At 42.0% G+C, this 13,937-nt stretch overlaps 1 protein-coding gene across 1 annotated transcript; it reads left to right on the forward strand.

Moving 5' to 3' along the window:
* The first annotated feature begins 1,622 nt into the window (after positions 1-1,622).
* Positions 1,623-13,937, forward strand: cep152 (centrosomal protein 152). Its single transcript, XM_019269238.2, has 28 exons — positions 1,623-2,148; positions 2,278-2,390; positions 3,908-4,017; positions 4,104-4,164; positions 4,244-4,570; positions 4,968-5,127; positions 5,812-5,952; positions 6,319-6,458; positions 6,573-6,773; positions 6,899-7,046; positions 7,172-7,263; positions 7,374-7,537; positions 7,709-7,910; positions 8,112-8,216; positions 8,306-8,436; positions 8,525-8,653; positions 8,739-8,874; positions 9,021-9,206; positions 9,291-9,551; positions 9,752-9,871; positions 9,959-10,600; positions 11,041-11,116; positions 11,221-11,388; positions 11,476-11,560; positions 11,747-11,829; positions 12,074-12,230; positions 12,318-12,421; positions 12,522-13,937. The coding sequence occupies exons 2-28, from the start codon at positions 2,304-2,306 to the stop codon at positions 13,322-13,324; spliced, it is 5,019 nt and encodes a 1,672-aa protein (XP_019124783.2). The 5' UTR covers positions 1,623-2,148; positions 2,278-2,303; the 3' UTR covers positions 13,325-13,937.

Genomic DNA, 13,937 nt, shown 5'->3' on the forward strand with positions numbered 1-13,937 from the left:
CAAGTGATATTTAGGTTCAGATTGCACTGTAATTTATTAATACGGATACATTTGAGTCCAGATTCAGACCAGAGAGTGCCTATTGTATGTGCACTATAGAGATACATACACGCCCCATGCCTCCTATATACATATAGGATAAATACATGCCCCAAAGGTATGCAGGGCCAACCATGTCATCTCTGTGTGCGCTGGGGCTTGCATGCATGTGTTGGTGTGCACTCACTCAGGTGAGAGACCATGTACTTGTGGAGATTTGAGATCTAGCAGTAACTTGAAAGGTCACATGAACCCACAGCTGCAGGATGGAGGTTTTAGCTGCAGTCCTTACAGGCAAGAAGCTGCATACTTGCTAAGCATGTAGAAGAGGTTTCATCTCAGTCTTTGTATTTTTTAGACATCTACACAGTTTAAATAATATTTAAAAAATATTTTACAATATGTTATATATGCAACCCTGTCATTCAATTAAAGATGTAGAAAATTGTAAATTAATACATTTTTACATTTGCTGCCCAAGTTAACAAATATTATGGCCTGTTTTCTTTTCTAATTATTGGCATATAAACAAATACAACTTTGTGGTTTCAAGTTTATTTTTCTACAAATTGTGTGATCAAAACAGAGCCTATGCTGCAGAGTAGAGGGCAGCAGCAGCTCACTCTGTACAGGGGTTTAGCTTGGGAACCGGAGGGTGGTTGGTTCAAATCCAGCATGGACTGAAGTATGGAATGTGGTAGCTGGAGAGGTGCCAGTTCACCTCCTGGGCACTGCCATGGTTGAGCAGGGTACCAAACTCCTAACTGCACCCAGGGCACCACTATGTGTGACTGCCCATCACTCCACATTTGCATATCCATGAGCCCTTGGTGTGTGTGTGTAGTTGTGTTTTGGGTAAAATGCATGTAGAAACCTGAGTAACCCTTGAGGGATCAGTAAAGTATGAAGTCCCAACGTCCACAAAACTTTAAATAATTAAATACACTGTACTTCTTGACAGCTGTGCTATCAAAAACAAAATCTTTAGAGTAGAAGATGCACAAGCACTCAATCTGAACTTTTTTCTTTTACCCATCCTTTCAAATTCTTGAACTCTATCAATTCAAACGTTTTGCTTAATGGTACAAGCAGTTATTGCAAAGTTATTATTTATTTTTTCTTGAACAAAGCAAACATGAAGAACATCATAAAATAGCTTCAAATTTGTACTGAGCAACCAAACTACTCCGGCAGCATTTATTTATATTGTAATGCAACAAACAGTGATTGGCTTCTCCGCTTAATGTAATTCACTGTAACATCAGTGAAAATACACACTGTGTGCTTTTTGTCTTGTCTTTTTTGAATGATGAAAAATAAACAAGAGGTGTGAATTTTAACATCTTGTGTGCACAAAAACACTTTTAGGTGTTCTATTATAAAGTCATTACATTTAATTCATAGTTAAGTTGACACTATGCTTTAAAATGTAAGTTTTTGTTATCAGTCTTCAAAGAGGAAGTTCTTCTTTTAGGGTTTTGTCAGGTTAAAGTATGAGCAGTGAACAGCGACTACACTTCCCATAATCCCACAGGGGCTGTTGCCATGGAAGCGCGATTAGCTTCTCAGTTCTCAGGGTTTGTATCAAAAACAACAACACCGGCTATGAAACAGCTCCTGCTGTGCATGTTTTGTTACAACGAGTGGGATGTTGAAGTGTGTCTGTGTGTGATTTAGCGTCAGTTGTGGTGATATAAGACTCGGTGTGTGTGTCTGTGCTGTCTGTAGCCGTTTGGCGCTGCTAATGCGCGCGAGTTTTCAAAGTGGGCGAGTCCGCGGCTCTTAAAGAGGACGTCCGACCGGCTAGCCCGGAGCTAGCATCGTACCTCACTATACGTTTACTGCCAGTCTGAATTACACGCAAAACTATCATTAAGCATCGTTATCAGCTAACAAACCCACGTCTGCAATCAAACGTGTTTATCGTAAGGTTTTTGTAAGTTTTTGTCGGGCTCGTTGCAGCTAACGGAAGCTAACATGGTGAGGCTACCTCTGGTGAGTTAGCATCACTGCTAACTGAACAATAATGCGGATAACAGTTAATAACGACACTTATTTAAATAAATAAAGGAATAAACAGCTCGCCAAAAGAAACGTCCCATTGAACAGGTAAGTTAACATTATGTGTCTGTGTTCTGACTCTTTAACTTTTAGCCAGCGTGTAATGAAGTTAAGCACAAAACCTGACAAATACTTTGTTTTGTTTGTATGTTTGTTTGTTTTTGCACCTCTTCATAGAGCAAACCACACACGGGCTCTGCATCATGTCTATTGATTTTGACAGTGCTGCTCTTCAGACTCAGCATGATGAAGAGGAATACGACCAGGAAGACTATGCAAGAGAGCAAGAGGTATAACACATCACTGCAGTGTTGGAAATAGTTTGGATAGTTTGTGTCTAGCTGTTGCACATTGTTGTGTCTCACGTTTGAGTCATTAAAAAATAATCTGTGGTAGGTAAATAGTGCTGTAAGCAGGCTCCTATTCTTATGTTAATATGCATGCTCCCTTTTTGAGCTTTAAATCTCAGGTCAGGTCCTTTTTAGTGTTTGTGTTGTTGACTTTCAGAAGAGCCGCCTGTTTCACAGCTAGACAGGCGTGCTGTGTTATTACTCATGCCTGCACCAATCTGTTGCACCATTAACCTGAGCTATTATTGGCTCAGGGGAAAGGCCTCTTTCCAGGTGTGTCACTGAAACTAGCTCTGCCCTGTGATTTTTCCTGTTTCCTTTCTATTTAAGGTGTTTCTGTCCTTGAACTCTCTCCTGCTTAATAGAGTGAGCATGAAGCGGTCACTGATTGCTTTTCCAGTGGGCTGCGACACTCAGAGGGTTTGGATTTTGGAGGAATATTTATTCTGAGAATGGATTTTTTCTTTTTCGCTGGTGCAGTCTATGTACTGTATTATATGCAAGTTGGTGAAGTGGAAAAATGTTTGCCACCAGTAATTGGAATGTTTCTGCTCCAGTTAACTTTGCTATATGTTTTGTCTAAACAATGGAGTTCTTTGGGAGCAAAACACAGCAATACCACAGAGGACCGTCAACATGCCAGACACGCTTTGGATGTTTCACACAGAAGGTCTTCTCTGCAGAGAGATTAAGATAGGAGGTTTTCACGTGGCTTCACCGCTGAAGCAGGAGTGCCTCTTAAATCTTTGTTAAATGTGTAAGTGGGATAATATGGGTCCTTCGGTTGTGGACACAGTGGAGGATTTGAGGAATATTCAACAGTCCTTGTTGGAAGTAAGTCCAGCTGGCTCTGCTTGTTCTATCACACATGGCTGCTCGTAAGGCAAGTCTGGTCAATCTGTTAGTGACACAGAGGAGGATTTGCATTGTTGTTTTTGAGTCGTTGAGAGTGATTTACTCCCTCAAAAAGATATATCTTCAGAATAATATGTTGTTTTTGTGAATGTTTTGTTTCTCTGTTTGTGCTTGTCTTTACCAAAAGAGTTGTTGGTAAGTGCTGTTAGAGGTAGAATGAGTGTCTCATTTCAAATCTCTTATTTTCATTATTGATTAACATACAGAAAAAGAAGTGGCAAACTGTCACATTTAGGAAGCTTAAACCTGTCTGGATTTCTTTTGCCTGATAAATTACTTAAATGATTCATCGATATGTTTGATACTTAAGAATGAGATTAGAACAAACTGATCATGAACAATAAATCCTTATTCCTCTTAAGACACCATCATTTGTGTTTAACCTATTTCCAGGACTCTACAAATGTATCACCTGACGCATTCTTCTCTCATGCTGTCAGTGATTGCTTATGTATTCTGTTTTTTTTTTCACTCCGTGTACTTTATCACTCGGTTGCGGAGCAACCTTGGTGACTCATTTCCATGTGCTTTTTTCCCCGTAGCTGCAGAAGCTGCTCACAGACCTGCCTGATGATATGCTGGAGGACAGCAGAGACTCCTCCTCCCCAGAGCTGGAGTACTCTGCCTGCAGCAATAAAAACACTGGCAACAGGTAACACACATGTTGCTGCTGATGAATTAGTAATCTCAGATTTGGAGCGCCTTGGGTCATAAAATTATGCTTTTTTTGCCACTCAGCCCTCAGCCTGCATGGACTCCACAATGGTCAGTTCATCCAAGGCCAGCTTCTCATGAACAGGTAGGTTGTTAAGGGTGTTTTCACTGATAAACTAAAGGAATAAAATCAATCACTAATTACTGTTGATATCTCTCTGAAGAACTATGACGTTGACTATGATCAGCGCTCTCAAGATGAGTACGCTTATGAGGATGGAGCTGCTCCGATCAACAGGCATCACCCTCAAAGTCAACCTCTCCCTCACACCTGGAACCAGCAGCCACAGGATCAGTTTGCCCAGGGCGATTATACGTACACCAGCATGGGCACAGAACAATCTACGGAGACCAATGATTTCTCCACAGACGAGTATGAGCCCAAACCATACCCTCAAAGCACCAATAACGCTGTAGTGTACAATGGAGAGGGAGGACGCAGAGACAACCAGAACTATGGGGACCACAACAATGCCAGAAACCATTTTCATGTGAGTTTTTTATGTTTGGTCAGCTTTGTCATTAAAGAATACCAAAATATCAGCACAGCGACTGTAACTCCGGCCTCTTAAAGGCTCAGAGTTTCTTAAATGGGCTTGCTGTCTATTCTAAATTAATTTTATATAGTTCTCCATATTTTAGTAGTCTTATTTTAAATGCACTTCCTTGGTTATGAAATATATCTACAGTACATTTGCCTTACCTTTTTCTTTAACAATTTGAAATGAACACCTTGTTATCTCCACCAGCAAGTTGTACAACTTTGTGTTCAAGAAAGAGATCACAGTTTAATTGCGCAATTTTGACATGGTTTATTTTCATTATTGAACACAGTAATATTTTTTTAATTTCAAACAAACCATGTTTCTTTGTTTTTTTGATCCTCAGGATGTAAAGTCTGGACCGGGAGACAGAGTTGTGGATCAGTACAAGGCCAGCTACAATCCTCACCATCCTCCCCATCAGCCAAAGATGTTTAACACGCAGGCAGCTCACCAGGAAGGTCAACTTGATCATCTGCAAAGAGAATTCCTTGACTCAACACAACGTGAGTTTTAAAGCCTTAATTTATCTGCTGAATGGATTTACTGTGACATGTAAATATCTTGTTACAACGCTGAACAAATGATCTGAATCTGAAGTGTTGTTTTGTTATTTGTTTACAACAGCTGCTGGCAAAGTGTCGTTCAGCTAAACACTTCACTCTCTGCTGCTCCACTTTAGTTGTTCTGTGGACAATCTCGCTTTAACTAAGATGGAATGAGAAAGGGGGAGGAAAACAATGAGCTGCATAGATCCATGTACAAGGATGCAAACTACAGATATCATGAAGCTTAAAAGAAGTTTAACAGTGTTATTTCAGATCAGCAAATGTCCGGGTCCAGCTCCTGCACTGTAATCAGATGGGAAACATGCTTTGTGTATGAATAACAATTAGTTTATATTATATTTCTTTTGAGATGTATTCAGCCAGACTGCAGGAAAGTGTCATTTTAATTTACATTGTTAAGTAAGACTTGACCTTTCTTGGATTTTATTATCCATCAAGATGTCAAAACATAGAGCCCTCAGTGGACTGCAACCTTTTACTACTACGAAACTGGAAGCCTAAAGTGTTATTATATCACAACCACGCTCTCATAGACATTTCTGAAAATTAAAACGTCTTTGCACAGTTTAAATAAGGTGAAGTGATTGATGTTTTGAATATAAATTGTGTGCTGTGTTTCAGAAACTGCTGATAGGGAACAGCTTGCCCAGCTGCAGATTTTAAACAAGGCTCAGCAGAGACAAATTGAAGACTTGGAGCGAAAACTGGAGGATTCACGCCGTAATATGAGATATGCTGAGCATCAGCTGGCGATTGTAAAAGGTATGTTTCACACAGTTTTTACTTTCAGAATTTACTGAAGCGCACATGTAAATTTATAGGATTTGCATATTTTTGTAGTACTTTAAGGATTAAAAATCAAATGTTATTGCATGTTTTGATTTATTATTATTACTTATATTCATTCAAAGCTAGAATTCAAGCTGATTGAACAAATTACTTGAACTTGGAATAAACAAATAATTTTTTCTGTCTTGAAAGTTTAGGAGAATGTGTGTGTGCATGTGTATATATGCGGATATAAGAGGATAGAAACACAGTCATCCTGTGCAGCTTTTTGTATCCTGGCTCTCTTGTTGGATGTGCTTCTTTTGTAAACGGAATACCATTTTCTATTTTAATCAATAGATGAAAAGGACGGCCTCGCTGTAAGTCTAAAGGAATCAAGTCGATTGGTTGAAGAGGCCAAGGGCCGAGAGGCTCAAATGCAAAACAAATTCAAGGCAATGGAGCAGCAACTCAAGGTCCTTACTGAGAGAGACCAGGAGGTAAGTCCTGTGCTGACACACACTCCTGTTTTCCATCTTCTTACCTTCTTAATCAGGTATCACATCTATATTAGATGGATTTTTGTGTATACAGTAGTTTTATTTTGTTTGTAGAACATGAAGAAGCAGAGGGTGGCAGAAGCCGCAGTGGACAGCATGAAGCAGCAGATGTTGGAGCTTTGTCGCTCTGACACTCTGTCCAGATCGCGGGAGCAGCATGACAGAGACCTCGCTGTTATAAAGGAGCAGCATGACGCTGCACTATTGACACTACAGCAGAAGCTGGACTCTACCTCTCATGCTCTGAACGAACAGGTCTGCAGCAATGAAAAACATTTCATAAATGTTTTAACAACCTATCCACGTTTGAATTCAGACAAAGTAAAGAGAAGTAAAAGTTAACTCTTGTGTTGTTTGTTTTTGTTTTGTTCTGCTTCCAGGTCGATGTTGGTCAGAGGTTACGAGAGCAGGTGAAGCAGTTGGAGCGCCAGAGAGAAGAGGAGCAGCTGGAGAGAGCAAGAGTCGTCAACGCCCTCACTCAGCGTCTGGAGGAGAGTCAACAACAATCTGCCAAGCTGCTGCAGACGAGTGAGTGAAGGGGTGAATGCAGACTGCAGTTTTGTCTAAATAAAACTGTGTCAAGAAGAGATCACAGAGTGAGCAACTTCTCTGCACAGTTTAATATGCTCAATTGCGAATCATCTTTTCTTTAGGTTCAGTGCAGGAGATGACTCAGGTGCAAATCAAACTACAACAGGCTACATCAGCTAAGGCACTGAGTGAAAACATGAACAAAGTCTTACAGGTTTGCTCCCTTTCTATTTTTTTCTCCCTCAGAATGGGACCACTCTCCTAAACCTTTGCCTAAACCTTTGGCTAATTTGAACTTTTTATCTTTTGATTTATATCCTAAAGGAGGATCTGGCTGATTTGAAGGAGCAGATCACTCTGTATGAATCTAGTGTGAAACATGGTGTTATTGCAATAGACCTGAGCACTGACTGGGAGAACCAGCTGTCTGAGTCCTGTGTGGATTTAGGATTAAAGAAAACCAACAAGAAAAATGGTCTGCTTCACAGGTACATCATATTTTATAGAGCAAAGTCATTATCATCATTACAGTGACTCTGCTCTATCTGTGTCCTTGTCTTTTCACCATGAGTGATTTGTCAACTTGCATTATTTCTATTGTATTATTACCACGTCTATCAATAGCCAACAAACTCTAACTTTACCTGCTCTTTGGTCAGTACTGCCCTGGCTCACCTGTCAGACTCCAAGCTGCCCAAAGATGAAGCTTTGCGTCTGCTGCGAGTGGAGATGCAGCGCTGTCTGGGTAGTCTGAAGGGGAAGCGTCAGAAGATCAGTCAGCTGCAGGAGGAGCTCCAACTCTGTCAGCGTCAAGCAAATGAGCTGCAGACCCAGTTAGATGAAGCCAAGCTCAGTTCTTCGGTGAGTACTCTCCTCTACATAACCAGACACAAGCTTTAATTAAGCATTTGACTGTACTGCAACTGTACTGTTGTTAACTATCTAACTATCTAATAAGATGTGGTGACATAAAAACAAACATAAGATGATGCATAAATAAAAAGATAAGAGATTAATGGCACTAATGCAAACAGTGATTATAAAACAACTGTGTGTTCACAGATCAGAGGCGCCAGCCAGATGAAACAACTCGACATAACCGGAGAGTCTCAGAAAGAGTTCATGAGACTACATGAGGACAACCGACACTTGCAGGAACAAGTGCAGGTTGGTTGTAGTTAATCGTCAAATTAATTATGTTCTTTTTTTTTCAGACTACAGTATAAGAAAAGATTAATGTTCTATCCGATTTCTAGGTGTTAGAAAAAAAGTATACAGAGCTGAAACAGAGTGAAGAGAAGGTGAGGTCAGCCAACTCTGAGCTTTGCATTAAGATGAGGGAGATGATCCAGGAACTGGACCAAGAGAAGCAGGAGGCATCTGAAAGGTAAAGAACAGAGGAGGGAAATAAGATTAAATTTAGTGTAGTCTTATTATGTGGGTGTTCATTTCTACGTTTCTGATTCCTCATGTAGATCCGAGCGAATTCATCAGCAGTATAGGGACGACGTGGTGAACCAGATCAGAACAGAGCTCATGCTGGAACATGACGCTCAGGTTGAAGAGCTGACTGCACAGCACCAACAGCAGATCCAACAATTGCAGTAAGTCCTCTGCACCTGTCACTGAAAAACTGGGTTATCTAGAAACTTCTGCAGCTCGTCTACAATATTTATTACCTCTCCACAGGACCCAGTTATCGGAGACTAATGATAAGATGTTGGCTGTGCAAGAGTGTTACATATCTGTCTGCAAGGAGAAGGACACGCTTGAAGAGCGCATACGCGACAGGGAGAAGGAGGAGGCTTCTATCAGAGAGAGAGAGGTATACAAAGTCAAAACACATGATTGTTTTTCTATGTAGATTAATATTCGTAGCTTTTACTATTTTTGACACCCTGTAGTTTGACTGTACCCAACAGAGATCGCTCGTGGAGTGAGAATTATTTGTAATTTGTTTCTCATCACCAGCAAAACATGAGAGAGCAGAGTGAAACAGCTGTGGAGAAGCTGAGGGCTGAGCTTGAGGCTCAGCATCAGGCCTCCGTAAACCAGCTCAAAGCTCTCTGGTCCAAAGAAAAGGAGACTGACATCCAGCAGCAGGTGGACACTCATGTCGCCTTGGCCAAGGCAGCTTGGAAAGAGGAACTACAACAGGTAGGATTTCCCACAATTGCCGTCCAGCTACCTGAACTCATTGATTTTACACCAGATTTGAAAGTTTTTACTGCTTCCATACAGGTGGAGAAGACTTGGGTCCAGAGACTGGAGGAGGCTAGGAGAGAGAAACATAGAGAGACTGCTGTGGCATCGTGCCAGGCAAATGAGAATGAGGCCAGCAGTGTGACAATTACTGTCGAGGAGCTGGACTCGAGGCTCAGTGCCCAGAAACAGCAGCTGGAAATGGAAGCTGACAAAGTCAAACGCAAAGCTGTGGAAGAAGCCAGGAAACACACCCAGAGAGAGCTACACGAGAAACACCTGGAGGACATGGCCAATCAGGTCAGTGGGTTTTCTAAAATACAAATGTTAGACTTTTTTGATGATTTATCTGATTCATCCCTCTATTATTTAAAATGATTGGGAAGTAGTGGTCCATCTAAATTAAATGTTGCACAACTATTCTCCAACATTCTCTATTCCCCAAAATCTTGCCTTCATCAGGGAAACTAAACTAAACGGTGGACATAAATGTGTTTCAGGTTGAAGGTGCAGTAACAAGAGCCTACAATCGCTGGATTGAAGATTTTACTTCATTACCAGAATATCAAGCGTCTCTCCAAGCAGAAAGGCAGAAATGGAAAGAACTACAAGAAAAACAGGTATGACATATGACGTGAGAAAACATCACTCTGTTGTCAGTGGGCTTTTCTTTTCTGACGGTGTATATTTTCATGTAAATGTGTCAGGTATCCCAGGCCCTGAGGGAGGCAGAGGAGCAGTGGCATAGGAAGCAAAGGAACCAGCTGGAGGAACAGAGCTCTGGAAACCAACGGGTGGAGGAGCTCCAAGACGAGGTGGCAACTCTCCAGACTCGGCTGGAGCAAGTGAGAAGAGAGCAAGCTGCCCTGCTGAAGGCTGAGCTGGCTGGAGCTAGAGCAGCCTGGAACCGAGACAAACAACAGGAGATCTCTGTCATCCAGATCCGCAGTGAGCAGGTGTACCAAACCAAGCTGCAAGAGCAGTGCACAAAGCTGGAACAGGCTTTGAAGCAGGCCAGAGAGGATGCCGACCTCCAGAAGAATGAGCTGCTCCTGCAGATGGAAGCCAAGATTCAGCAGACTCTGGCGACCCGAGAAGAGGAGTGGAGGTGTCAATACTCAGAGAAAGAGCAGGTCCAGAGAGAGGAATTACTCGCAGAGCTGCAGACTGCTCTGGCTGAGGTCCAGGCACAACTTCTCAGGGATCCCAAAACAGATCAGCGGGCCACTGAAGACATCAGGAGGACCAGCGGGGCCACGTCAGAGGGCACAATAACACATATCATCCAAGCGTCCTGCAAAGACATCGTCAGCAGAGCAGTAACACAAGCCAAGAAGGAATGGAAGAAAGTGAGTTGTTATTGTATTACTGTCTAAAGATGAAATAAGTGATTTTATCTGTTAACCGTTTAGGGGGGTTGGCTCTGGTGACAGCATTGTGACATGAGAAGTACCCAAAGCACAAAAGGTGTTCATATTTAAACCCAGATGAGTTCAGGACCACATTAAAAAAAACGCCAACAAAGAAAAAAGAGCTGTGCACACAATGAAATCTGCAAGCTAACCCAATCTTTTTTTAATGAATGCAACATTTCAACCTGCAATGTGCACGTCAATGCGTGGACAGCCTCTCCCTTATCACAAGTACAAGCACCGCCATGTAAAAACACTTTAGTATTAAATTATGTTTTGTGTGATTGCGCCAGATTCTTTTTTTAGATGTGTCTTTTATTGAGTACAATGTTTGAATTGCTTTTGCCCTTTATCTTTTTAATTTGTGCCTCCCACAGATAAGTGAAGAGAGACTGATGTGTGTGCTAAAAGAAACCCAGCAACAGCATGAGAGAGAAATCAACAAAATGCAAAGTATGTAATGTGCTCTTATGAAGGTGTTGTACCATAGAGCAGTTATTATTCTCTTTAAGCTATAGCAGAATTTACCTGAATATCTTTTGTCACACCGTTTCCAGGCTCTTTGTCACAGAGGAAAGAACAAACCCGTTGCAGGAAGGAGTGCGCTGAGACTGTCAGTAAGCTGCAGAAGAAGAACCAGGAGCTCCAGAGACATTTAGAGAAAGCCTGTCGTCAACTCCAGCACACTGTTCGAGAGCACAAAGCTGCAATGCAGCAGCTAAAAGGTATTTAATGCACTCAGAATGTCTGAATATGTTTATTCATCTGACACAGTGTCTGTGTTGATGTTCTCCAACACTGTTTTATTGTAGATGAGCATGGAAGCAGTTTACAAAAGGCAAAGGAAGAGTATCTGCACCAGCTAGAGGAGGTGAAGAGAGCCAAAGAATCCTCAGGGTGTGTCTTGTTTTTGTAATTCCGTATCTTTAGTTCAATTTCTAGTAATATGAAATACTGTTTCACTAGCTGTATTTTTACTTGTGTCGACTGTTACATGTCAAGTATGTCAAAAACCAAACAATAACAGTACATTACACTATGACAACAATACAATGCTAACAGATGAATTGTTCTTGCTTACAGGAGCTCTGATCAACAACAAAGTCTTCAGCAAGGACTTGAGGAGATGAAACAGCAATATTTGATGACTGTAGAAAAGATCAGAGGTTTGTAATGGTGCTGATTTTTTTTTTTTATATACATGTGTGAACTTCGAGGGTCGAGAAAGGAAGCAGTGCAGACAAAACTAGATAATATATATTTCTGTACTATGTATGACGTCCAGTACCACACTATGTATTCGTTAACTTGTGAATCTGCTGTAGGTTTGTGTGTTTATATGCTTATGTGTCAAACCTTGCTATATAATTCTGGTGAAAAGTACAAATCACAATTGTGTTTTCACGGCAGGAGACATGCTGCGCTACCTCCAGGAGAGTCGGGAGCGAGCGGCGGAGATGATCCGCATGGAGGTGCAGAGGGAGAGGCAGGACACTGCCAGAAAGATGCGACACTATTATCTGACCTGTCTGCAGGAGTTACTGGAGGACGGAGGAAAGACTACAGGGCAAGAGGCCATAATTGTCCTAAACTTGTTTGCTTACTTCATCATGGCTCCTCAGGCTAATTGTATTGATCTTCCTGTCTTGTGCAGGGCTGAAAAGAAAATAATGAATGCTGCAAGCAAGCTGGCGGCCATGGCTAAAGTGCTGGAGACGCCTATCAAAAGTAAATCTGGAAAGAACTACAGTTTACAAAGTGAGTCAGATTGTGATTTTTTTGTTTTTCTTTGTTTGTTTCAAAACGTCACTGTGGTGTGAATTAGTGGTTTGTATTGACAGGTTGTTTGTGTCCACAGCTGACTGCCCTCTAGGTAGAAACGCAGGTTTTAGTAAGAAGCTGTCGACACTAACTGAGCTTCCTGACATCAGGCCAGAGGACAGATCCCACAGGGAGAAGATTAATGCTGATTCAGAGCAGAAACAATCTGCTGCAGCAAGGACTAAACCTTTGAGTCACCAGGACAATGCTGCTTCTGGAAAGGAAGAGGCCCCTGTAGATGCAGGGCAGAAACCCCAAACTGCTGCTTCCACACACCTCCGATCCAACAAACCATCTCAACAGATGGCTACTCCATCCCAGGTGGATTTTGTCAGCGGGTCTGTGAGGAGCAAAAACAGGGAGATGTATCTGCAGGGAGCTGACTTTAGCAAAGCAGACAACCGCCGACAGACCGACGCAGAACGACAGAACAAACCTTTCCTCATCCAGGAGGCTCCTGTCAGGGAAGAGAAACGGACCGACTGGAGTATGAGCAGTAGTGACTCGGATACGGGCTTCCAGGTTTCCAGATTCTCCTACTCGGGAAGGAAAGTCGAACCAGTGAAGCCGTTTTCTGTCTCTGCTGCATCAGCCAGCGACTCAGGAGAGTTTGGAGGCCTCACCCCGGATGTTTCTGACATGACAGTTTATAACGAAATTGCCAAGACGACGCCTCGCACCCAGACCTTGAACTATGCACAGCGGAGTACACACAGGGAGCCCACCCCTGGCTCCGAGGCTGAGCAGCAGCGTGGAGTTTGTTCCAGGCCTCTGTTCTCTGAGTTGAGACAGCGGCAGCAGGACAGCGGCTTCGATAGTCCATTCTACCAACAAAAATGATGTGAAAGTGAAGGGCAGGTATGAAGTCCAGAGATTTCAGTTAGCTTACCAAACAGTGCCTTTTTAATACAGCGTCCAAAGTTTACATGAAGTAGAATCTTTGCCTTCGTAGCTGCTTGCAGTGTGTGTGTATTGTGTTAACATTGTTAACATTGTTAAAGAATGGTTTGTTTAGTTTAGCATAAAGCTTGGAAACAGCGAGCCTGGCGATGCCCAAAGTTAATAAAATCCACCCACCAGCACCTGTAAAACTCACTAATTATATTTCATTTGTTTAATCTGTACAAAAACATAAAAACAACGTCCTGGGCTATTTCCAGGAGCATTGTTGTGCCGACCAGCCGACCAGCGGGGACCCCAGTGACTCTCAGTGCCCAGACAGGAAATGACAAACAAGATATAATGTTTATTTACTATTTATTGTCCAGGATATTATACTAGATTTAAACAAACAAGATAATAATGTGTTGGTGAGGTTTTGAGGTTCTGCTAGGTGGATTTTCAAACTGAGCCAGTAGCAGTCGTATTGCTAAGCTTCACATTTACTACAGACATGAGTGGTATCGATCTTCTCATTTAAATCTCGACAAGACAATCAGTATTTCCCCAAAAA

The sequence above is a fragment of the Larimichthys crocea genome, chromosome XXI (genome assembly GCF_000972845.2).
Source record: "Larimichthys crocea isolate SSNF chromosome XXI, L_crocea_2.0, whole genome shotgun sequence".
Taxonomy (NCBI): Eukaryota; Metazoa; Chordata; class Actinopteri; family Sciaenidae; genus Larimichthys; species Larimichthys crocea.